Source organism: Carcharhinus amblyrhynchos, chromosome 11 (assembly GCF_965287045.1).
Source record: "Carcharhinus amblyrhynchos chromosome 11, sCarAmb.v2.hapA, whole genome shotgun sequence".
Lineage (NCBI taxonomy): Eukaryota > Metazoa > Chordata > Chondrichthyes > Carcharhiniformes > Carcharhinidae > Carcharhinus > Carcharhinus amblyrhynchos.
The window spans coordinates 6,935,423-6,962,372 of NC_137334.1; the positions used below are offsets into that span (position 1 = coordinate 6,935,423).

The 26,950-nt window shown below is 39.3% G+C and overlaps 1 protein-coding gene across 2 annotated transcripts in view; it reads left to right on the plus strand.

The window, feature by feature from the left end:
* Positions 1 to 26,950, plus strand: part of LOC145349896 (transformer-2 protein homolog beta-like) — a 31,076-nt gene that overhangs the window by 777 nt on the left and 3,349 nt on the right. For both annotated transcript variants that reach the window (XM_080198523.1, XM_080198524.1), the window contains exons 2-6: positions 14,750 to 14,907; positions 18,339 to 18,504; positions 21,249 to 21,437; positions 22,182 to 22,297; positions 24,054 to 24,128. In XM_080198523.1, the coding sequence (XP_080054649.1) occupies positions 14,750 to 14,907; positions 18,339 to 18,504; positions 21,249 to 21,437; positions 22,182 to 22,297; positions 24,054 to 24,128 (704 nt within the window). The remainder of the gene's footprint in view (positions 1 to 14,749; positions 14,908 to 18,338; positions 18,505 to 21,248; positions 21,438 to 22,181; positions 22,298 to 24,053; positions 24,129 to 26,950) is intronic.

Genomic DNA, 26,950 nt, shown 5'->3' on the forward strand with positions numbered 1-26,950 from the left:
GTTCTTCCCGTGTCAGTGTGGGTTTCTGCAGGGGGGCGTATTTTCTTGGGTGTCCCACTGGGGAGTCTTGTGTTCAGCCAAACTGAGCTAATACAAAGACTTTGCAAAGGATAGTATGCAGTTAAAGGCATTCTTTATTTGACCACGTATTCTCTCTGATATTAGATCACATGGGCATAACAGATATACATTTCTGAAGAATTAATCTTCCTGCACCATCTGTCATCTAAACTGGATGATCCAATTACATTAATACACTGTATTCACTTCGGCCAATAGCACTTTATCTTCTAGCAGAATTAGAAATTCATTGTCAACTGAAGACCCCCCTCCCCCTCAACGGTTGCCTGATAATTGCCCCTGTGCAAATCTGGTAGGTTCTAGGATTGCTCCTAACACCTGTAATCCTGAGTACAGTAAGGGAATCTTCCCTGTCTGTTTTCCTGCCCCCTTATCAGTAGAGTTGGCATTGCAGCTACTCATTACCACTAGAAGCTGAATCCTTCTAAAATTTGGTAATGTAGCTTGCCTGGCTGTCCCTGATAATATATGTCTGATACTTTGTTCCAAAAGAATGTGGTCTGTCTAATTAAACCTATTTCCCATTATGCCAAGAAGTAAACTGTTGGTCAAAGCTCACAAGAAAATACAAAAGCACAATTTTAAGTACTTCAAAAATGATTATACATTTGCTTACCCAGACAATACCATTGTATATCATTTAAGTGTTATATATTTAATAAGGCACAGTAGTCCCTATTTTACACTAATCTACTTTGGTTTAATCGTCTCAAAGCAGAAGTTTCTGTGTCCCCCACCAGAGTTTCCTCCAGGTGCTCCGATTTCCTCCCACAGTCCAAAGATGTGCAGGTTAGGTTGATTGGCCATGCTAAATTGTTCCTTTGTGTCCCAAGGTGTATCGGTTTGGGGAATTAATGAGGCAGACATGAGGTTATGGGGATAGGGCCTGGGTGGTATGCTCTGTTGTAGAGATGGTGCAGACTAGATGGGCCAAATGGCCAACACCTGCACTTTAGTGATTCTATTCTATTTCTTTCATTGTGGATTATGCCAGCTCTGCCCTCCTGCAGTCTTGATCCATGTGCAACCCCCTGCCTGCAACACAACTAGTTCATATCGCAGTTTAATGCATTCAATAGGCAAGAAAGCCTAACAAAATTTATCTGTGATTTTTTTTTAAGTGTAATAAGGGGGTAAATTACCATAATTTGATAGAATATAATTCAACTGGGACTCTTGAGGGATGTGGGGGGGGGGGGGGGGGGGGCACTGAACCTTGTGTTTTTGTTTGTGGGGAATGGAGGTAGGTTGGGGAGGAAGCTGCAGCAAGAACATGCAAGTAATAGCCTGGTCTTCCTATGCTTTCTGCAGTGCATCTAGGATCCTTGGGCTACAAGCAGAATTTAGTCAAGTATTAACAGTTCTTTTGGTAGTATCCAGAACTACTGTCTGGAGTTTTAACCATTTTGGGAGAGAGAGGGGGTGGTGAAACGTTACACTTAGACAGTGGAAGTAAATTACGGATGTTGGCAGTTGGTGAATGTGGCATGGTGGGTATTGGGAAGTAAAACTTGAAAGTTTTGTTTTATGGAGTTGGCAGTTTGCAGAGTGTTTAACCTCAAGTGCTCAAATTTATATGATTCGATAGTTCCCCCTCCCCAAAAGTAACATGCTTTTTACATCCTGCATTAATATGCCTTATCTACATTTTATCTAATTGAACCTTATTAATATTAAGAGATGGTATGAATTTACTTCAGTATTGTTCCTGCCCTGAACATTGCAAAATAACGCTTTGTCAGAAATCTAGGATTTGATGGGGGTGGAGTACAGATTACATTTGCTGCCTTGAATCTACAGTTATAATCAGAAAACAGACTTAATGCCAAATATCACATCATAGTTAACAGGCTTTGCAGCTTTAAGGTTTGAATACTGAACAGTTGTACGATACCTCTAAGGAGCAGTTTCCATGATTTTTACTGACAAATGTATTTTATCAAATCACTGTGCGAATATTTTTCTCTTAACCTCCTTTTCCCAAAACCCTGATTTATAACCGAAGCTACCGACAATAGAAGACAAGGGGGAGGGAGTTCCAAAATGTAAGTAAGATATTAGGGCTCAGCATTCATACTTTCCATTTAAGAATAGCAGTTGCCCACTTTCCTCTGGGTTTTCTGATGTTTTTGTGAAAGTCAGCTGTAAAGATCTTTCCCACCTATGGGAAATTGCTTGCATTCTGCTTGCCCCTTTTCGCAAGCAGCATAAGTTGAGATTAGGAATGTGTAGTGTTGGTAATTTTCCCCCGTCCTCTTTCCCATCTGCCCATCTCATGTCCATGTTTTGCTTCCTTTGCACAGTGTCGTAACTTCATTGTGCCCTGACAGCAACTTACAGAACCTGGACACAGTCACTATTTCAAATACTTAAAAATGTGATCTGCTAAAATGGTGCCTTATATTTCCTTCTAAATCTATTGCTTTAAATTTGACATGTGAATCCATACACCAAGTCCAACTGTGAATGCTTCAGTATACAATTGTGGAAATACTTACTTGTATTTTTGACCATTGAGCAAACTTTAATTTTGGTCAGACCCTGTTCTTCATATGTCTGGAAGCTTATTTTTTGTTATCCTGCATTTAGAGAGGCTTAAAAAATGTTGGAGCTCTCCCTAAAGTGTTTGTCAGAGCATCCTGTTATTTTACATTTATTAGTAGTGTCACTGACATTGATGAGGGAAGAGTCCCAAGACAAAAGAAGATAGAAGCATTAAAGGTTCGTTGTTTTTATTTACATACTGTACTATAGGTTAATATTAATTTTAAGGTTTTCAGTATTTGTGTACGTTGCAATTGTTGAAATTATGGCTGTTAGTGGTTATTTACCCACTGAAGCCACTTGGCCAAGTTAATTAAATCTGGTTTCTTTGTTGTAATCTTGATCCCTGATGCATGGGAAAATTGTTAATTCAGAGTCAATTTTCAAAATCAATTTATTAATTTAACATGTGTCGAGTGCACTTTACAAATGTGCATGGAACGATTTTCGTACTGACACTGAGATCCAGGCAATTCAAATTTGAAATAGTTTGAACCACTTGAGAAATTTCATTAAAAATACAAATGCTGGAAATCTTTGGTAATAGAAAATGGTGGAAGCATACAGTGGGTCAGTTGTCATCTGGGAATGAAGTATTGATGTTTTTAGATGGAATCCGTTTTTAGAATTGATGAAGTCTGAATTATAATGAAGGTTTGTACCTGCAGTGTCAGTCATTTTTCTCTTTCAGATATTATCTGATCTGTGCAAAACCATTATTTACTGTGTTCCTTTTATGGGCAGTATAATGGGCTTGGATGTCAACCTCAGGGCTACTGATTTGTGATGATCAAGTCGAATTCTATGTTTATTGCTCAGGATTTTTGCCAGTGTTTGATCGTATTCTGCAAACCCTATTTGTCAAATAGCTATCACATTCTAGGATATTGTCACCTTTTGTGAAAACATAAATCAAAGTATTTGGCCATGATTCATCTCCTTTTTGGTCTCACTTGACCGCCTGGAAATATGAGGTCACTCGTATAACTTAGCATTTCCGTTAGATTGGTCTGTTTCAAGACCTTTCTTAATACTTTCATGAAAGCATATACATTTGTGTAGGATATTATTCAAAGAGGAGGTGAGGGTAACATTAGGAACAGGAGTAGGCCATTCAACCGTTGAGCTTGCTCTGCCATTTCATATCCCCATTGATTGCTAACCTATCGTTTGGGCAATAGTTACAGGACACATTCAGATTAGTGACTTTTTGAGAATTCTGGAGACCAATAAATAACCAGCATATGTGCTTCATACTTGTAGTGATGAAATGCCGAAAAGGAAAATCGTTTGCATACATTGAAATCTGAACAAAGCAAGATGTTAAGCAGCAAAGAGTAAAGACTGTTTACAATGCGTAATGTGTTCAGTCCTTTGAAAGATGGACGAAGTCAGTAGACATGCCTGTCTGAGGGAGGAAGAGTGACCAGTGATAAGTTTGTTTGCAGATTTGGGTGGAATTATGTTTCAGTTCCTTAATCTGCGCCTCATTGACATTTGTGCTGTACAGTTTGTTATTTTTGTTAAAGGGCCATGTTTTCACTTCTACATTACCGTGTCTCTGCCTTGACGAGGCCATAATCTTCATCCTGACTTAGGTAGCCATGACTACTTAAATTATGTATTTGAGACCATATTAAAATAAAATTGGAATTTTTCTGCAATTACTGTAGTATTATAAACTAAGACAATATATTGGTACAATTTTAAAACTTGCAGCTCAAAATACAAGCAATATAATTTTCTTTCCCCTGATAATCGTTCCATTGTAAGTGAAACATGCATTAGAAGTTGCCAATATCTCCTGTAATTTGCAGTGCAAGTACAGGGAGAAAAGAAATTTGTTGCCAGCACTGGAGATAGGTAGGTATAGCATGTTTTGAGGCTTTTATCTGCAGTGGAACATGTAGATCTGCCTCCCAAAAATTGATATTGGTAGAAACCTTGTTAGATTGTGTAGCAAGTACACTGGTAGCCCAAGGATGAAAGCAAATTTAACAGCGCACACGCACACACATATTCACAGAAACAAATTCAGAATTCAGTATAACACAGCTGTGAACAATATCCTGTGATACAATGATATTTACAGACATGATCGCAATAAAAATGACCCCATATCCCCTGCATACATTGCAGTAGTTGGGTACAGCGCGTTCGTACAATCAGGGGAAACAGATCTTCAGTGGTTTTGCAAGAAATTTTAAATTTCTTAGCATACAAAATTAACCAATTTCTCAGACATTGGTTGTCTAAGGGTAAGGTAGAAGAACATGTCATTGATTCCCATTTAGTGGATGAGTGTCATTGACAAAATTGCCTGTTTGAGTACAAGTAATATTCCATAAATATTTCTGGATGAATAAAAAAATGTAACTGTTGCTGAATGCAAGATCAGGATCCCTTGCCATAGATACTGATATTGATGGAGGCTATTTTGCATCTTTCTCTGAACTGCATACCTACAGTTCAGCCTCCCATGTTTCTAATAATCTGACTTTGGAATATCATTATTATTAGTGTTAGATTTTGGAGTTCAAATGTTTAAAGAGAAAGTGTTGCTAAGAATGAGCTCAGTGAGCCAAATTTTCCTCAGGGCACCCCTCCCCTTGCTCTAAATATCATCATTCTCTTTCCATAAGATAGAAGAGCAGAATTAACCCATTTGGCCCATTGTGCCTGGTCTGCCATTCAATTCTGGCAGAGAATTTTCTGAATCTGTTCTTCCACCTTTTCCCCCTAACCTTTGATCCCCTTATCAATCACGATCCTATCTAACTCTCCCTTAAATGTACTCAGTGACCTGACCTCCACAGCCATCAGTGGCAATGAATTTGATAGATTCACCACCTCCTGGCTGAAGAAATGCCTCCTCATCATGGTTCTACGGATTGTCGTTTTATTCTGAGGCTATGTTCTACCAATGGAAACACTTTCTCCACACCCACTCTATCCAGGCCTTTCAGCATTCTGTAAGTTTCAATGAGACCCCATTTGTCCTTCTAAACTCCAGGCCCAGAGTCCTTAAATGTTCCTCATATGTTAAAGTTCAAAGTTTATTTATTAGTGTCACAAATAAACTTACTTTAATGCTGCAATGAAGTTACTGTGAAACTTGCCTAGTCACCGCACTCCAGTGTTCGGGTACGCTGGGAGAATTTAGCACGGTTGATGCACCTAACCAGTGCATCTTTCGGACTGAGAAGGGAAACTGCAGCACCTGGAGCAAACCCACAGAGAATGTGCAGACTCCGCACAGACAATGACCCAAGCTGGAAATTAAACGCAGCTGGAATGTGAGGCAGCAGTGCTAACCACAGTGCCACCCTTGTGCTGTTAAGCTTTTCGTTCCTGGGATTGTTCTTATGAACCTCCTCTGAACCCTCTCCAGGGCCAGCACATTATTTAGCAACAGGGCCCAAAATTACTCATAATGCTCCAAACATGGTCTGACTAGAGCCTTTTAAAGTCTCTGCCTTTTGTATCTTAGTTCTCTTGAAATAAATGCTAACATTGCTTTTGCCTTCCTAACTACCAACTCAACCTGCAAGGTAACTTTAAGAGAATCTTGAACCAAGATTCCTGAGTCTCTTTGCACTTCTGATTACTGAATTTTCTCCACATTTAGAAAATAGTCTATGCCCCTATTCTTCCTATCAAAGTGCATGACCCCTCACTTTCCCATGTTGTATTCCATTTGCCACTTCCTTGCTCACTTCGTAACCTGTTCAAGAGCTTCTGCAAAATTCCCCACCTCCTTGATACTGCCTGTCCCTCCACCTATCTTTGTGGCTAAGTTTGCAGATGATACGATGCCTTCAGTTCCTTCATCTAGATCATTGATGTGCAAAGTGAAAAATTGTGGTCCCAACACTGACCTCTGGAACTCCACTAGTCACTGGCTGCCATCCTGAAAAGGATTGTTTTATCTCTACTCTATCTGCCAGTCAGCCAATTTTTCTCTCCTGTCCCTTCTCGTGTCTTCACCAAATTTATCTTGAGGCCTGTCTCGTGCTCCATTAACCCTATTCCCAATAAACTGCTGATCACTCAACCTTTATTCCTGGCTGCCATTTTATCTAATACTGCTGATATGTGTCACTGTCAGGGTGACAAAGGAAAGTTATCTCTCCTCATTTTTGGGAACATACAACATTTACAACATAGCATGAGGTCCTTTAGCCCACAGTGCCTGTGCTGGCTGAAAAAGCTTTCCATCCTAATTGGTTTCTGGCCCTTTGACTTTTGACACTTGAGTAATATCGAAGTATTTTTCAAATGTGGAGAGGGTTTATGCCTCTATCATGCTTTAGGCTAAGAGTTTCACTGAGTAAAAGTATTTCTCTTGGATTTCACTCTAATCATGAAAATCTGGAAAAAAGCAAGATGCTGAAAATACATCTTTGGCAATATCTGCAAAGAGTAAAGACTGTCTATGACATTTCATGCATTTAATCATTCATCAGACTTTGGTCAGCTACTATAAATATATACCCCTTGGCAATTGACCTCCCTGCTAAGAGGAATAGGTTCCCCCTATTCACTGTCTCTAGGCCCCTCATTAATTGTGTACATTTCAATTAACTTTTTCCTCAGCTTTGTGTATTCCAAAGAAAATAACCACAGGCGATTTGATCTTTCATCCTGGCTAAAATTCTCATTCCTTGTAACATCTTATAAATCTACTTTGTACCCTCCCCAGTGTCGTCATGTCTTTCCTGTAATGTGGTGACAGGCACTGCATGCAGTAATCTAACTGTGAACTTAAGTAGGTAATGTCACATACAGTTCAAGCAGAACCTTCCTGCTCTTATATTCTGTTCTTTGCTTTATAAAGGAAATCATTCCATGTAGTGACTTAGCCACCTAATCTACCTACCTATCTCCAGGGATTCGTGGCTGTGCACTTTTCAGTCCCTCTGTTCTTGAATATCCTATCCTTTTTTTTGTCTGTTATTTGTGTTCGTTTTCACCAGATATATTGACATTTCCGAATGGAATTCCATTTGCTGCTTTTCTTCCCAAACTTCTCAGTTATACCTCTGACATAATGCTTAAATCATTGATATATGCTGTGGAAAGCAAGGGATCTAACACTGAGCCCTGTGAAACTGCACTGGAAGAAGCATTTGAGTCTTAAAACATTCTTTTTACTACTTCCCCCTAAATCCTGTGGACTCTTACTTTCTGGTCTGCCTTGCTGGAATTCATGTGGACTACGTTAAAGGTGTTACCCTAATCATCCCTCCTTTTGACCTTCTCAAAAGATTATATCAAGTTAGTCAGACACAGTGTTCTGTTTGCAAATTATGTTGGTTGTCCTTTATTAATCTGGGCCTTTCTGAATGATGATCTATACTGTCACAGAATTCTTTTCACTAATTCAAACGCTGGTTGACTTGCCTGTAATTACTCAGGCTGTTGCTTCCCTGCTAGGGCTGCCCCTTCCATTCTTATTAAACAAGGGTATAATATTCAGTGACTATGCCAGAAACTGAGGTTTGGAAACTGATTGTCAGAGCCTCTGCTATTTCCTCCCTTGGCAGCCTAGGATATGTTTCATATAGCCTAGCGACTTATCCACTTCCAAAGATGCTAAATCTCTCAATATTTCCCCCTTGCTATGTTTATCTCATCCAATATTCCATAAACGTCCTCAAGTCCAATGACTGCATTGTCCAATTGTTCTGCGCAGACTAGTCCTCCTCAAGTGTTTCTCATTGCTCTGACATTTCAACTAGCTATTTCAAGTCCACTTCTGTCAAGTCGTATCTCGGTAATATTGTTCTTTCCTTGATTTAGAATATTTATTCTTGATCTTCTTTTATTCCTTTCCATAACTGTTATATCTAACTAAATTATTACCACTGAAATACTCTGATACCAGTTTCATTCCCAAAATCAAGAATTGCTCCTTGTTGGACTTGTGAATTGGTTAAAAAGTTCTCTTGAATGTACTTTAAGAATTCTGCATCCTCTGTACTTTTTATGCTGACTTTATTCTAGTTAATAAGGCAGTTGAAATCTCCTATTATTACAGCCCTGTTCCTTCTGTATTTTTCTACTGTTTGCCCACGTTTGCCCTTCCATCTTGCTCTGTTTTGGTGTCTGTTATGTACTTCTAGCAGTGTGATTGCCCCTTTTCTGTTCTTCACTTCAACCAATACAGCCTCATCTGATTATACTTCCAGTATATTATCCCTCCTCACAGCTATAATTGTTTCTCAATCAACATTGCATTCTTCTACTCCATTCTCTCAGAAACTCTCTAGCTGGGAATGTTGGCGTGCCCATTTCTGCCCTTGCAGCTGTGTTTCAATAACAGCTTATGCTATCGCAGTTTTGTATATGCCCTAACCTTATTCACCGGTCTCCTTGCATTGAATTCTATAACACTTATCACTGATAACTCGTTTATTTATTTTATGGCTTTTACTTACCTCTTTCAAACTCATTGCTAATTTTCTGCCTTCCAATCCCAACTTTGCTTTTATTTCTTCTGAATTGATTTTTGTGTTTCCATCCCTTCAAGCTAGTTTAACTCCTTTAGCAATTCTTGTTGGCCTGTCCATAACCTTTGACGTAGTTAGCTGTGCTCCAATTCTCCAATGCTTCTGCGATTCTCCATTTGTGGCAACTTGTGCTTCTGTTATTTTATCCTGAAAAGTCTTGACAAGGTTGATACGGAAAGGATGTTTCCTCTGTGGAAATGGATGATTCCTTATTTTTAAACAGGTGAAGAATTTTTTTGAGGGTCATTGAGTCTTTGGAATTCTATTCATAGAAAATAGGAGCAGACGTAGAACATTCAGCCCCCCCCCGACCTGCTCCACCATTCACGTGATCAGGGCTGATCATCTGACTCAGCCTGATCTTGCCTTCTGCAAAATAAAGTAGAAGCAGTGATCTTGAATATTTTTAAGACATATCCAACATAAGGCATATCCGTGATAAGCAAGGGAGGGGTGAAAGATTATGGGGTTAGATAGAATTGTGGAATTGAGGTTACAATCAGAACAACCCTTATCTTGTTAAATGGCAGAGCAGGCTCGGGGGACCTACTCCTAATTTGTATGTAATTGCTCTACCTTTAGCAACATGATTTCAGCTTTCTCTGCCCTAAATCCTGGAATAGCCTTTTACCACCTGTCTCTTCCCCCTTTAAAAAGTAACATTTTGACCAGTCTTGATCAGCTGCCCTAATATCTTATGTGCCTTTGCATTATTGATTATGTCCCTGTATGATACCCTTGGAATATTTCACTGCATTTAAAGGCATTATTTAAATACAAATTGTTAGGTGAAGTTGAATTATTTCTCTCTACCTCTCCTTTTCAGCATCCCAGCCCAGTTGTCTGGACTGTGCGTTGGGTGGGGAAGACTGCATTTGGGGTGTAGTCATCTTAATGTTGTAGTTGGAGGGAAGAGCATGGGCAGACTGAGTTTAGTTTAGTGATGGGGAGTTCACAGGGAATGAGTTCACAGATCTGCCTTACAACCATCATGGTAAATCTTTTACAACTTTCTGGGTTGCTTTGTGAAACATGATTCCAAAAATCTACAAACACAAAATATGCATTTAATTTGCATTATATGTTGAAACTGGAACAATAGACTGTTGGGTCTCGAGCATTTGCAGCCTTGTAGTGGTTAAGATTACATTAAATGCCCAAATTATTTTCCTAATTTTATACAAGAGGTTTCACACTGGCCGGAGTTAAAACTCTAAAAGATGGGTTGACGGAATCCACTGTTTCTGTTTCCTGAACCATTACCCTGCCCCATGCTCGTAAACCCTAAAGTAAAACACGAAAACTGCACACATGTGGCATTGGCGCAAATTCAGCGATACAAAAATCTAGCTCCATTGGCATTCTTATTATGGTTTGAGGCAGATGTAGCCTTGTATGAATAGCTCATCAAAAAGCTTGGTTTTGCATTCTGATGTGAGGATATTGCTAAATGAGAATCCCTGACACCTCAAACCTGGAGGAGGGTGCTTCTGAAGGGCGCAGTCTACGTGGAAAGTAGTACTCCTCCAGTGAAGTGAAAAGAATAATGTCCCAATGCTTTGTATTCTGAGAACAGAGGTTTATCCAAACGTTTGTTCTAGGCTGCCTTACCCCAACAGTGCTCAGGTATAAAACACCTAATATATGTTTTCACTTTCAATGTCGTATCAAGCAAAATTTGTTGTCTCTAATGCGTTTTAAGCTGCAGAGACAGTGTAGTATGTTTTTAAACAATGATTGCAATAGAATCTGCAGTAGTTTTCAGGAGCAGAAGTTCCTGCAGGCTGAAATGTGATATTGTAAAATGCAACGTGCTGCTCAATGAAGACTTGAGCTGTTTCAATTATACGAATCTTGCTGATATATGCTCTTAACTAACAAAGTCATTTTTGAGAGCATTTTGGTAGAATTAGTGATTTGGGGCAATTCAAGTCAATGTAATTTTTTTTTAGAAAATCAGCAAGCTTCACAGCTGTGAAGTACTTTTAACACAGTAAGCTCACTGTTAGCTGAAGCTAATTTAAGTCATTGAGCCTTATATTAATATTTGTCCTGTGAAAGTCATTTTGAAATTGGTCTGCAATATTGACTTGTTTCTATGGGGAGTGTGTTGAAGTTAGTATTTATTAATGCTCTCCCTGTCAGTTCAGTCCATTCATTTGCAAGTTGGTATAATCACCAAAATAATTTGGTTAGGATAATGAAGAGCCAGTCAGCTGGTAGAATGTATAGGTAGTTTATTGCACAGCTCTTATCTGAAAGAGCTTTGCAGTTTGCAAGCAATTAAAGTAAGCAAACTACCTATAACATATTGAGCAGACCTCCTCATATTTACAAGTATGTGTTTCCAAATGGTATTTTAATTGTACACAAGGTCCTAGTATTTGTTGTTTAATACTTAATGAGTTGGTGCTAAGAGTTGCTACCTTGCAGCTTAATTTTGCTGGTTTAGACAGGAGTTTACTGAGTATTATCTGACCCCATAGATGATTACAGTTGATTATCAATACCTTTTGAAAAATAGATGGACTTCAGCAATTTGGCTGGCAGTAAGCATGCTAGATAGTGGTGTAGCAAAGCAGTGGATATTTTGTTTTGCTGATCTAAAATACTAACATTTCTTGGCTGATCTGGTGTGTTTCTTTTTCCCGTGGCTCTTTACAAGTTGAATAAATAACTTGAGTGGTTAAAATTATGTTGCTCTACTGTGATTGTTGGCCAAACCCATCACAGTGGTATGGTCAGAAAGCTTACAATACTGCCTGCTTAAGGCCTGTCCTCTGGCTAATGTTGATATACCATTAAACCAAGAAACCGTGTTACATGGCCAAGTTGTACCACTTGCAACACATTAGTCAAATGATGGCGCAGATTCCTGTTACTAAATCAGAACTCAGCAAATTGTGAAAGTTTTGGGCTTTCCCTACCATATCAGAAGCATTGGTGAAATTTTGACAATTTCTCCACGACTAATATAACTGAAATGAACATACCTATCCAGTATTTATCAGCTATGATAAAAACACAAAATACTGGGAATGTTCAGCAGGTCTGGCAACATCTGTGAAGAGAGAGATGGAGTTAATGTTTCGGTCAGTGGCTCAAAGTTCATTAATCTCAAGTGTGAACTCTTTCTCCATAGTTGCTTCCTGACCTGGTGAGTCTTTCCAGCATTTTCTGGTTCTGCTTTGGATTTCCAGCATCCACAGTATTTTGCTTTTGTGTTACAGCTTTTATTGAAAGAGGTCTTTGCATTTGATGTATTCTCTGAACAAATCTGTTTAGGGTAACTGTCCTCAAGTTGGATCCTTGTGGCCCACTGTATGTGTTCATTTTTTTTTGGTAAACCACAAATCTTTGTTCCTTGTATTTCAGTCAGTTTAACAGAAGTTTACAACAATGGTCCTCGCTGGGTCTGTCAGACAAGTCAATAAGCTGGTCCACAACTACATGTTACCAGTAGGAATAAGTGAAAATATGATCCTGAAATCCAAGCTAATCTGAATTTGGACTTTTTTTTAGGTGGTCCTAAGTTTATAGTCACCCTGTTTTCTTAAAACAGTGGTATTCAGGTTTGTCCAAAGTGTTGATTTTCGTTCCCATCCATTTTCCCTCCCTGGGAAACATCTTTTCATGAAATTGGAGCTGATCAACTTCTACGAACTTTGACTTGTTCAGATCAAGTAGTTGAATAAATAGTCTTGAGTATCTAGTGCCCCATTCTGAAGAAGTCAACTCATTTCAGCAGTTGTCTCGTGATACAATCAATTTATTCATTAACCACCTTCATTGGCACACTGTTGAGCAGCTGACAACACAAATGGCTGAAGTAAAATTAATGTTTCAAATTAATTACCTAATTTCTAAAAACATTTAGCATGTAACTTTTTCATTCACGATGCTACACACATGAAATCTTGACTGGGCAAACCTAAATAGGTTGATATCTTTGAAGATGTGTTAAATTTTTACTTACTTTATGATGGTTAAAAGGGTGCATCAATTTATAGTGTGGGTACTACTTTGAGTTTGATGCTGATACACGACTGCATGATGCATGTATTTCTAAACTGTTTGTTCAGTGACATGCTAATTCCAAGGTGAATGATGGAGTGACACAGGCCTTTTGGTGCCACGAAGATCCAGTTCGATGAATAACTGTTCAGCTGAAATGAGTTACTCTTCAGTTTAAATTGTGGCTAACGGGTTTTTAACATTTCAGCATTGTGTGCGCCTCCAGGTAAGAAACAAATGGGGTAGGAGATTAGGAGATGGTGAGTATCAGTCTGACAATATGTTTACAGTGACCGTTTTGGTGACTTATACTGGCATTAACTCCTGTTCTTTAGGAACTCTTGACCCCCAAATTGGAAGGTTGAGACAGAATTTAGTGTTGTCTATCCAGTTCACATGTTATAATTCAACTTGAATTGTGCCTCATACTTGCTGACCAGAGTGAAATTGGCAACTTGTTTGGGAAAGCCTATTCCCAGATAGTTCCACTGGAGGAGGATGAGTGAGATGCAAACAAAATCATAATAATAGCTGAGAAGATACCATTCTAATGTCTAACCATTGCCAGTTACAGACCTTAAGGTATGAGTACCTTTGGTCACTTAGTTTGTAACCAAGTGCTCAAGTGTTCACGTCGACCCTTTTGTTGCCTGGTTAAGAATCCTGCCTATAGCTGTTAAGAGTCGACTGTTGGCATAGCTTTATTTCCTATAACTACAGTTGTTGCAGATGAGAATCTTTGATGAAAAGTTTCACTGGTTGTAACTGGCTAATCTCAGCACAGGTTTTCTCTGCAATTACATGCCTCATCCTGTTCTTTTTTTGTTAAGGTTAATATTCATGAAGAAAAGAAATGTGGAAGAAGTCAATTGACAAGTTTTGTGTAATAATTGAAGCTCAGGAATAAGTGAAGCTGAATTGGGGAAAAAAAAAGAATGCATGCTAAAAAAAAAGACACGAAGTCCCACAAATAGAATGTGTGCAGTGTGTGAAGTGGGAAGATGAACCAAGTGAGAATTTGAAACTGAAGAATGAAGAAAAGAAATAGAATGAAGTTAAGATCAGAAGTATCTGGAATCAGAAAGCACTACGCTAAGTAATTTCTAGTCTGTTTATGTGTACGTGCGGGGCTTGCGGTAGTCTCACGAAGTCTTGAGTGAAACTTCGCTCAAGGGACTTTTTATTTTTGAGTGAAATTTGGTTAAAAAGTAAGTGAGCATGAAGACAAGTTTAGCTTCTTGAATACTTTCACATGCCAGAACTTTTAATTTTGAATTGAATTGTAATATTTTAATAAATTCACTCAAATCGTTCAGCTAACGTAAGCCCGTACCTGTATATTGTACTAAAAAAGAAAATGCATGCACTATACAAACCAAGGTAGAAGAATACACTCTAGGGCTGCTAGTGCATTCTAGGAAAGTATTTAATGCCTGGGCAATCCTAATTGAATCTGCAAAGGCTAAACAGTGGGATACAAGTTAGGTTGCCTGTTTATTCCATTCAGATACTTTAGACTTTAATCAGATTATACTTTTAAGTTAATGTAACCATGTTTTAGACTTTTAAAAATTTAATACATTTATCTTTAAATATAGGATTCACGTTCCCCTTCTAAATCACCAAGTGAAAGCCTACATGGATCTGGCAAGTCTGCCAGCCAGTCTCCAGAAAATTCTGCTGAGCGCTCCCATTCCAGAGATGGATCGAGGCACTCCAGGTCCAAGTCACGATCTCGTTCAAGATCTAAATCCAGGTCAGTAGTTGTTTTACTTTGCAACTCCAAACCATTAATGTTTTTTTTTCAGTGATCCAGAATCTGGCTGTGCCTTTTTACTTCAATACAACACATGTTCATAATGAGAAGTCCATAAATAATAGAGCTCAAAAATTTTAGCATGATAGTCGTTTGTACCTTCACATGGATGCTCTGAACACTATTTCCAGGAAAGAAAAAAGGGAGATTAGCTATATTGATCAAAGCCTAAAGGGGATGCAGAAGCAGAGAGACTATGATATGTGCACAAGTCATTGAAGGTGACAGGATGAATTGAAAATGACATTTAAAAGGCATGCAGGATCCTGGGCATAAAGAGACAGTAAATATAAAGAAGGAAATCTGCTAAAGAATGTGGTGGAAGCAGATGCAGTCATGACTTTGAATAAAACATCTGAAGGGTGAAAATATGCATGGGATGAACTGAATTGCTCTTGCAGACTGTTGGCAGGCCAAATTACACAAAGGGACGATGTTGCTGAGGGCTCAAAGGCAGAATCTATTTGGAAATTGCGGAATAACACTTGCTATCACAGCAGCTAGTTGAAGTGAATAGTATAGATGCTTGACTAGCTTTCCCTTGAATGCAAGGAGCAGAGAGATACACTGATGGATTTAGATGAGGAAAAATGGACGCTGCTGAAGGGGAGCATACGCACTGGCATTGGCTGGTTGGGCAGAATGGTCTGTTTCTCTGCCATATATTTTATGTAATGAAGGAATTAATGCTTTACTGACTATATGTTGCAGACTACCAATAGCTGAAAGGTGATAAGAGTCAGTTTGCAGACATTTCATAAATGATGCAAGAATTGTAAATGAGTGATAATGGAGTTCAGTTACCCCAACTTAGACTGGGCTAGTAACAAGGGCAAAGAGAGCGAGAAAGTCTTAAAATGCGTGTATTGGAACATTCCTGATCAATGTGTTTCGAACCCAGTGAGGAAGCAAGGCTGGTCCCAGTTCGAGGAAATGAATTGGGGGAAATGGAGCATGTTTCGGTGGAGGTGCATTTAGCAAACAGTTATAATATTTTAGAATAGGTATAGAGAAGAACAGGGAACATTCAAATAGAAAAATACTGAATTGGAGGAGGGCTAATTGCAATGAGGTTAGAAAGGAATTTTGCACTAGTGGATTAGAATCAAAATTGGTAGGCTAAACTGGAAGAGGCCACTTGTAGAGCTTGTGTTTGGGTGCAGAATGTAGACATTCTCATGAGATGAAAAGAAAGCATTTTCAAACCTGGAGTTTTCTGGATAACTGAAGGTGCAGAGATTAAAATGAAACAAAGATGCTTTTGGAATCATGATCATAATGCCAGAGAGAACCAACTGACTCAAAGTAGGGGGCCTCAAAGGAAAAAGAGAGAAAATGAGAGTTATGAGAATAGATTGAATAGATTTTCTACTAATATAAAAAGGAATCCAAACACAATTTGTCAAAGCAGTGATGGAATAAAATAAAAAATGATGAGTATTTAGCAAATCAGGCAGCATCTGTGGAGAAAAAAGTGTTTAATGTTTCAGGTCTGATGGGGCTGTCTAGGGTGAAAAGAAAGTGATCTTGTGATGACAAGAGTACTAAACAAATAAATTGCATTGGTCTGCAGTAGAAGAGGATGTTGCCACACTGAAGGTGAGTGCAGTATTAGACGGCAAAATGTTGCACTTAAAAGGTGCTGCTTGGAACAGATGCAGGCCAATTTAGCCCCTCACCTGATGTGCTTTTGAGACTCTGGCTGATGTATGTTGCCTGCCTTTGTGCCACATTCTTTAATACCTAAAACGTATCACTCATTTAAAACTTGCAATTGATGTAGCATCAATTACTGTTTGTAGATGAGAGTTCTGATATGCCCTTTGTGTAGAATGTTTCCTAATTCCATTCTTGAATGAGCTTTAATTTTTAGACCATGTGCTTAGTTGTAGACTTCAAACCAACAGAAAATGTTTTGCACTCTATATACTATCCATTTCCAGTATGTTAAAAAATTTGCATAAAATCACCCGTTAACCAGTTGGTAATTTCTTGTAATACTCCCTTTTGATAGCTCTATTTGTTTTGTCATATTTTCCTTTTCACGGCTCAAGGAAAAAAGTTACCTGCTCTGGCAAAGATGAAACCAAGGTTTTTGGGGAAAATAAAAGTGGATATTGTTTAGGTCTGCTTGCAATCAGTCGTCTTTTATTGGGGTGGAGCCAGGGGTTAGGAGGCTGCAAATGCTATCCCTTTTCTAAAAAGGAGAGAAGGATAAACCCAGTAATTTATAGACTAGTGAGGCTAACATCAGTTATGGGGGATCTGAACCAAAATTAATTGGTTTCTGGAAAAATGTGCTCATAGATGAGAACACAGATTTATTAAAGGCAAATTGTATTTGATTAGCTTGATCTATAATGAACTGACTGAGAGGTTTGGTTAATGTAATGTGGTTGATATTTTGTAAATAAACTTCCAGAGTCATTGGATAAAATGTCACCTAGCAAAGTTAGAGTGCATGGAGTTAGAGGAACATGTGTTGTGTATACAAAATTGTCTAAGGGACAGAAAGCAGGTTGTGGTGAATGCTTGTTTGCTCTTCAGACTGGAGAGGAGTATACAGTGATGTTCCCGGGGGTCAGTATAAAGACTACTATGATAAATGCAGAAATACTATGGATGCTGAATTTGAAACAAAAACAAAAATTCTGGAAAATCTCAGCTAGTCTGACAGCATCTGTGGAGAGAGAGTAGAGCAAACATTTCAAGTCTCGATGACCCTTCATCAGCTCTGAGTTACATGTTATCTATCAGCACAACTTGAAATGAACTGTTTGAAGATGGCTAGACTGTTTGTGTATATCTGATATTTAGATCCCATTTAAGAGAAATGCAGTCTTTTCAAAGTGTATATCCAAAATATAGATATAATATGAACTTTATAAAAAGTTAAATTGAGCTCCCTACCACTTATTGACTGGGACAAAGCTTTTTTTTGGTCCAGGAGTGGAGGTTTTGTATGACATTTTTCACTTTGTTTTTGGACTAGACTGAAGGCCAACCTGGAGCTGCCTCACCCCAGGAAAGTATGCAACTGCTTTGAGGCTATGATCCTTGCTGAAGTGAATGGAGTTAATCTGGTGTACACCCCATCAGTAATGAGAACAGAGGATGCTGGAAAAACTCAGCAAGTTTGCCAGCATCTATCCAGAGAGAAACAGTGTTAATGATCAAATCCATAGGCTCACCAGAGTAATGTTTCAAATTGACCTGAAAAATCAATTTAAAAATGCACATTATAAACAATTCAAAAAATGCAAAGATATGAGTTTTTTCTTCATAGAGATTGAAGGAAAGATTAAACTTTCCTTCTCTCTTCAGAATAACTGCTACTTGTATCTAGAATTAACAGTGCACCGATTCTGCAGGTCTGTATCCAGGAGGAGTTCTCGCAGGCGTTATTCAAGGTCTCGATCCCGTTCTCATTCTCGCCGTAGGAGATCCAGGAGCAGATCCTATAGCCCTGATTATAGGCGCCGCCGCAGCCATAGTCGATCTCCTATGTCAAATCGGAGGCGTCATATTGGCAATCGGGTATGAAACAAATCTATATTTTTTGGCGGGGGGATGCTGTTATACCTTCATGGTAATTAGGGGATTTTCACAGCCACTTCATAACAGTGTTAATGTAAGTCTACTTATGACATGAATAAATAAACTTTAGTGTTGAAGCAGGTTCATGCTGGGGTGTTTTGCTCCATGAGAACTTCTTTTCATCCTTCATCTAACCTCGTCAAATATCTTCTTATTTAAATGCATCAATGCTTTTGTTACATAGGACACTATTTGTGACTTTGATCAGAGCTGTTTTGGTATGTGGGGCAAAAACCTCAGGGGAAAGATTGAAATTTTTGTGATATAGTTGGGCACAGATTTGGGAGGCGACAAGAAGTCCCAAGGACTTTGGAGAGGAAAGGAAGCTTTGAAATAGGATGTTTGCGAGGTCAAAGTTTGGTTTGAGGATATGTACGCATAAGACCAAAGATGCATTTCATAGATGTAAGTGAAGTGCTCTTTGGGAGGTTATAGGAATCCTATATAGATACCAATTATTTTCATAAGGTTCTAAATGCATGCTGGTGTAACTTGATTTGCTTTTTGATCTGATTGTAAATTTGTGGTCAACTTATAATATTTTATGTAAAAATGTTATGACTCTTGCTCATTCTGTACATTTAATCCAGACATTACACTTGAAATAAAATTGCAAGTCATAGTGAATTTTCAAGGTGAATGGGTATTTATTGTATAGCAATCATTAAATCCCACATTAGCTTTTTGTACCTCTTCCTCCTAATTGATAGGAAAGTGCTACAGCTGCAAATTGACTGCATTAGATGTATTGTAAGGGTATTTTGTGGATGGCTGGGAAGTGTCAGGTTAGAGCAAAATCTCTGAAGCTGGCTTCATTGTTCATCCACTGTTGTAACTTGATGTAAACTTCCAAGTAAAATTCAGCTATTACAGTTCAAAAGTACATAATTAGCTGTAAATTATTTTTGGATGTCCTGTCATTGTAAAAAAAAAAGGCTCTGTACAAATGCAAGTCTTTAATTCACTCTTGCTACTAAGGTGCTACTTGATGCTCCAATTTATCTGCTTTTAAAATTTTCTTAGTGAAGCCTGACTCTGACTTGAATTCTTATGGACCCATAAAGTAGAATTTAAAGATTTATGGTCCAAATATTTAGTCACTTTAAATGAGCTTCAGCCCAATCCCTTGAGAGAATTGTTAAATTTCAGATACACCTGTTGAGGCCGTTATCCACGAATCCCTGCAGTTCAGCTTTCAGTCAGCGCCCATTGCTTGGCTAGACCTTCTATTGGTTTTGATTGCAAAGACCTTTGCCCATGCCTCTTCCTATGTGCCAACCATTGGTTTGTCAGCTGCACTTTTAACTATTGAATCAGAAGAGTTGTGCTGCAGAACTTGAGCGCAGCAATCTGTACTGACACATCCAATAAAGTACTGAGAGAGTGCTGCACTGTACCATCCTTCAGGTGAGATATTAAATCGCGATCCCACCTGCCCTGGTGAACTTAAAAAAATTCCATAGTAGCATTTCAAAAAAGAACAGTGAAGTTATTCCTGGCATCCTGGCCATTATTTATCCATTAATCAGCATCAAAATCACAAATCTACTCGTTTGCTGTTTGTGGGAGTTTGCAGATCACAGATTGGCTGCTATGTTTCCTGTATTGCAATAACAATGATGAAGCTTCAAAAAACATTTCAGCCAATGAAATGTATGTTGGCTGCTTCTCTGCCTTTTAGCTAAGATTGGACATCAAGTCAATCCCAAGATGGAGTGCAGTGCCTCATCTTGTTAACTTGGATCTTGTTTGCCTCCCTTGTGGGGATCTTGAATTGAATTCAGTTGAATTTTAGATTTGTTTTTTGGAGCAAGTGAAGAATGGATTTGGGTTTGCCGAGTCCGTTCTGAACATTGGCTTTGTAACTTGAAGAATGGAGTGAAAAAAAACAAAAAATGTACGTTGGGCATCCAGTAGTTGTGAAGTGTTGTATAAATACATACCTATTTTTCTAGATATGCAGCACTATGTTTCAACAGGAAATGTCTAAAGAGCAAGTGGACAACTTTCCCTCTAAATTTTCTTTTGATCTGGCCTGTTTATTTCAGCACAAGGTTTCAGTAAGTGTTTTGCGTGGCTGAGCTCACATGGTATTTTGCAGGGAATAAATATTGAGCAGCCTGCGCAGTATCTGCTGGAAGCATAACGGGAAGTCTGCAAGTGGATGTGAGACATGTGGATGGCTGGTGGGAGGACTAGAAATCCTTGTGCTGCAAATGTTTATTTGGCTAAAGTGAGCTTGAAAGGTGTCTATGGTACCCAGCATATCCAGATTTGATACAATGGTGGATGCTGGAAATCTGGAATAAACGTGAGAAATGGTGGAAATACTCAGGTCAGGCAGTATCTGGAGAAAGAAAGGTTCAACAACTCGGGTCGATGACCTTTTGTCAAAAGAGCTCTGATGAAAAGTCATGGACCTGAAACCGTAATTATTGGCTGATTTGACACTGCTGAGATTTTAGACAATATGGTCACATTCCTTTGGAGCATTTCATTCTTGGCTCAGCTAAGGTACTAGCTCTAGATTTAATGATGGTGCATAGCAGTTAATTCTAAGTTTTGATAAAATAACAGTATGCAAACACCATTAGATCCAAAACTTCAGCAGTGTCCTGGAAAATATGCAACTTTGCTCCTTGGAGAGCTTTGCTTTGCTAATTCAGTGTGTATTCTGTGTGCAGGCTAACCCTGATCCCAACACTTGCCTGGGAGTATTTGGTCTAAGTCTTTATACCACTGAGCGAGATCTGCGAGAGGTTTTTTCGAGGTATGGTCCACTTGCAGGGGTTAACGTCGTGTATGATCAACAATCAAATCGTTCCAGAGGCTTTTCTTTCGTCTACTTTGAGAATGTCGATGATGCTAAAGAGGTAAAAGTGTAAAAGAGTGCTACTTGAAAATTTTCACTAGCACCATTGGTTTATCGGTTTAAATCTGAAACCTGTAAGTGATATAAGACAGTCATTGGGTCTCATCTGGAGTACTCCATCTGATTCTGTGTTCTTTGCTTGAGGAAAGATGTGAAGGCATTAGAGAAGATGTTTCACAAGAAGTATTCCAGGGATAAATAACTGTAGCTATGAAGGTAGATTGAGGTTGGGTCGCTTCCTTGGAGAAAAGAAGGCTGAGGAGAGACTTGATAGAGATGCTTAAGATCTTGAGGGGTATGGACAGGATAAGTAATGAGAAACTGTTACCATTCAAGTGGGCAACAAGGTCGAGAGGGTGCAGATTCCAAATAATTAGTAAAAGGAGTAAAAAATGATGAGGAAAACTATAAGCATCTAGATGGTTGGCATCTGGAACAAACTTCCTGAGAGGGTGATGGAGGCAGGTTTGATCAAGGGGGATTGGATTACTTCTGAAAAAGAATATGCTAGGTTACAAGATAAGGCAGGGGAGTGAGACATGGTAGAATGCTCTTTCAGAGAGTTGGTGCAGACTTGATGGCCTGTTACAGTAAAGATTGAGATTCTGTACATGGGGCAGTGAATCTAAGACTATAATCAAATTTCAGTTCCATCACTTACCCAGAGCAAAAGCTTTGGGTTTCAAGTAACTTAACATAGGTATGGTTTTATTGGGGTTTGTTGCAACTTTTTATCTTTTGGCAGGCTAAAGAACGTGCCAATGGAATGGAATTGGATGGGCGTAGGATTCGTGTTGATTTCTCTATTACTAAAAGAGCCCACACACCTACCCCTGGAATCTACATGGGAAGACCAACCTAGTAAGTTTATTTGATTTGACATTCTTGCCGAAGAAGACAGGATTAGAAATCTGTTACTCCTAATAAAATCATTTTGGTAATAAGAAAACAATTAATATAAATGGGTATTGGCTCTATCTATATATGGGCAGCACGGTAGCACAGTGGTTAGCACTGCTGCTTCACAGCTCGAGGGACCTGGGTTCAATTCCTGACTTGGGTCACTCTGTGTGGAGTTTGCACGTTCTCCTCATGTCTGCATGGGTTTCTTCATAGTACTCCAGTTTCCTCCCGCAGTCCAAAGATGTGCGAGTTAGGTTGATTAGCTGTGCTAAAATTGCCCCTCAGTGTACTGAGATGTGTAGGTTAGAGGGATTAGTGGGTAAATGTGTAGGGATATGGGGGTAGGGCCTGGGTGGGATTGCGGTTGGTTCCAACTCGATGGGCCAGATGGCCTCTTTCTGCTCTGTAGCGTTTCTATAATTTCTATGAAATCTATTCTATAAATAAATGACTTGGTCTAAATACGCATAGACAGAAAATCAATGATTTTAATGAAGGTTTTGTATGAAGTACAAGAGGTGGTAATTTAGCTTAGTTATACATAGTGTGATTTTAGTTTTCCTCACAGCTGGGAACCTATCTTGCTGTTATTTTCAACGCACAGGAGTGTCATGAATTAACTCTTAGATGTCTGTTTCTTTGGAGTTGTGGCCTGACGAAGACTGAGTTTCTCTGTTCATGTGATAAGCCTGTATCCCACCACCCTGTGGTACTCTGTTGTACAGGGGTTCCTCACTTAGTGTTGATTCAGTCAAAATTTTTTCATTACAATGTCACTGACTCTGTAGGAAACATATCCCTTTAACTTTGTGACATTTGCTGTTAAGTTGCATGTCAGTAAGCCCCACAGGAGAATTTGAATACTGATAATATCAGCTTTGTTCGTTATTGAATTCAGCAATCACAGATTTTAAGGCACAGTATTTAAATCATTGACATGAGTGAATAACTAATTTATTTGTATTTATTCAGACTGTAAGGAAAAGGAACTTTCTCCAAAACGGGCTAAGGACCTTACTGGGGGTGAACACAAAGGCAGCAAATCCAACTGTAAAACTGACCCAAACTGTCGACAGCCTCAAGGCTTCAACTCACTTTCCCTTTTGGGCATGTCAACAGATTATCCCTGTAAATTATTTGTGCTACTACTGCCTGTTCACCCATCCAAGCCCCTCTCTCGCCCCTCTGTCTGGAATATTAATCTTTGCAATCCAATTTTAATCAGACATCCTGGATGGTATTTAATGGCTTCATTCGAGCGAGACTGGAAAATCCCTCACCAGGCATCAGTGGACATTTAGGGTTGCCCACCCCCTTGTCGGCTCCAAATCTATGGCAGGTAGGGTGGTGGAATTCCGGTACCTGTGTCTGACAACTATTCACACACCCACCACCACATGATTCTGTTTTTGCTGTCAGTTTGTACAATGGTAAAACCTCTGAATAATTTAGATTTGTTATTTTTAGAAATTTATTTTACTTTAAAAATTATTTCATTTAGGAATGTCCTGTACATCTTTTCCTGACAAGAAATGCCCAAAAGAACCTAACTCCATTCTATACATTAGTTGTAGGATAAAATCTGATTTGTTTACTATTGCTTTGCTTAGTCACACTTTTCAAGAGTGTAACTGTGACATTAAAGAATTAGTCAGTTTATAAACTGCACGAGAAAGGAATCTGTTTAACCATTCCTGTTTACTTCACATTGCAGTAGTTCACGCCGCAGAGACAGTTATGATCGCTATGACAGATATGATGACCGAGAGTATTATAGCAGGTCTTACAGGTATGTGGACAGGTATTAAACAACTTGTTTGTTTGGGGGTGGAGGGGTTGTGGCCCAATTCAATTACACCTCATTCTGTTCTGATTTGTTTTTAGAAACCAGTGAAGTTGTGAAAATTGAAAGTCTGTATTACTGCATTAGTTGTATCCTGGTTTTCTTTTGTCATGAGGGGCTGAATAGTAGCCCAGACTAAACGTTGCCTGTTCAAACTGCTTTCTCCCAGATAAGCTTGAGGCTTAAGAACCCAAGTAAGATGTGCTAAGTGACTGAGTTTGTTTCTGTGGCAAGATTGTTCATTAGTTTCTAGCCAGTGGCTCAGCTGATAAATTGATGCCACATACTTGGCATGAGATCATTCTACTTGCTACTGTAGCCCCATGACTTAGTCATAGAGGTTTACAATATGGAAACAGACTCTTCAATCCAACTTGTCCATGCTGCCCAGTTTTTACTGCTAAGCTAGTCCCGCTTGTCTGCGTTTGGCCCATATCTCTCCATACCTATCTTACCCATGTAACTGTCCAAATGCTTTTTAAAAGAGAAAATTGTATCCGTCCTTACTACTTTCCTTCCTAGTCTCCCACAACGTCCTAGGATACATTTCATCAGATCCTGGGGATTTATCTATCTTGACGTGCTTTAAGATTTCCAGCACCATCACTTCTGTAACATGTAAAGTCCTCATGACATTGCTATTTATTTCCCCAAGTTCCCAACCAGTAAATACTGATGAGAAATATTCATTTAAGATCTTACCTACCTCTTGTGGATCTGCACGTAGATGACTTTGATCCTTAAGAGGCTATACTCTCCCCCTAGTTACTCTTTTGCTCTTTATGTATTTGTAGAAGCTCTTTGGATTCTCCTTTGCCTTATCTGCTGAAGCAATCTTGTGTCCCTTTTTTTGTCCTCCCGATTTCTCTCTGAACTCTACACTGACAACTTCTGTACTCCAAGTAATCCCCTTGGTTCCAGCTGCCAATGCATTGTCATATGCCTGCTGCTTCTTTTTGACCAGGGCCTCAACATCCTGAGTCATCCAGGGTTTCCTACTTCTACCAGTCTTGTCCTTCACTGTAAAGAGAATGTGCTTACCCTAAACCCTGGTTAACATACTTTTGAAAGTCTCCCACTTACCAGCTGTCCTTTTGCCGGTAAACAGCACACACACACACACACACCCCCCCCACCCCCGGTCAACTTTTGAAAGTTCCTGTCTAATACCATCAAAATTGGCCTTGCCCCAATTTAGAGCTTTAACTTTTGGGCCACACCTATCAGATTCCATAGTTGTCTTCAAACTAATGGAATTATGGTCATTGGTCCAAAAGTGATCTCTCACTAACATTTCTGTAATCTGCCTTCCTTATTTTCCAAAAGGAGATCAAGTTTTGTACCCTGTCCAGTTGGGCCATCCACATACTGAATGAGAAATTCCTCCTGAATACACAACAAATTTTTCTCCATCCAAGCCCCTAATACTATGACTATCCCAGTCAGTGTTGGAAAAGTTAAAATCCCCTACTATTACCACCCTATTTTTCTTGCAGCTATCTGTAATCTTATTTATTAGCTCCTCAATTTCCTGCTAACTATTTGGGGGCCTGTAGTACAATCCTATCAAAGTGATCTCTCCTTTTGTTATTTTTCAGTTCTACCCATATAGACTCAATGGGCAAGCCTTCGGATATATCCCCTCTCAGTACTGCTGTGATGTTCTCCCTGATCAAAAATGCAACTCCCCTCCTGTCTTATCTCCTGTTCTAGCTTTCATATAGCATCTGTACCCTGAAACATTGAGCTGCCAGTCCTGCCCCTCCCTTCACCCTGTTTCAGTAATAGCTATAATATCCCAGTCCCATGTACCTATTCATGCCCTGATTTCATCTGCCTTGCCTGTCAGGCCTTTTGCATTGAAATAAATGCAGTTTAATCAGGACTTCCCTTGCTCTCTGCCATCTTTTCAGACCATCTGTTCAGTCATCATGACGGAAATAAAAACCTCCATGTTTTATTTCTCTTAGCCTTACGGGACTCATTTGCTGAGTTCTCCAGTCTCTGTTCTGTGACTTCGGTTTCTGTCTTTTATCCTTACTACCTTTTGTTTCTGTCCCCACCTTCCCTCCGATTTCCTGCATCAGTTCCCATCCCCTGCCACACTAGTTTAAACCCTCCCCAACAGCACTAGCAAACACTCCTAGGCTATTGGTTCCAGTCCTGCCCAGATGCAGATTGTCCGATTGGTACTGGTCCCATCCCGCCCAGAATGGGTTCCAATGTTCCAGGAATTTGAATCCCCCCTGCCCCCAGCCAGGTATTTATCTTTGATATCCTAACATTCCCACTTTGACTAGCACATGGCACTGCTAGCAATCCTGAGATTCCTACCTGAGGAAGGAGCAGTGCTTCAAAAGCTTGTGATTCCAAATAAACCTGTTAGACTTCAACCTGGTGTTGAGAGGCTTCTTACTATATGCACCATGACAGCTGCCTGTTCACCTTCCCCTTCCAGAATGTCCTGCAGCCACTCCAAGACATCCTTGACCCTTGTACCAGAGAGGCAATATACTATCCTGGAGTCTGATTTGCATCTGCAGAAACACCTGTTTATTCCCCTTACAATTGAGTCCCCTATTGTTATAGCTCTGCCACTCTCTTTCCTGTCCTCCTGTGCAGCAGAGTTAGCCAGAGTGATATAAACCTGGCTGCTGCCACCTTCCCCTGGTGAGCCATCTCCCCCAACAATATCCAAAAGGGTGTATCTGTTTCAGAGGGAGATAATTACAGAGGATCCAGGCATTGCCATCCTACTCTTCCTCTGT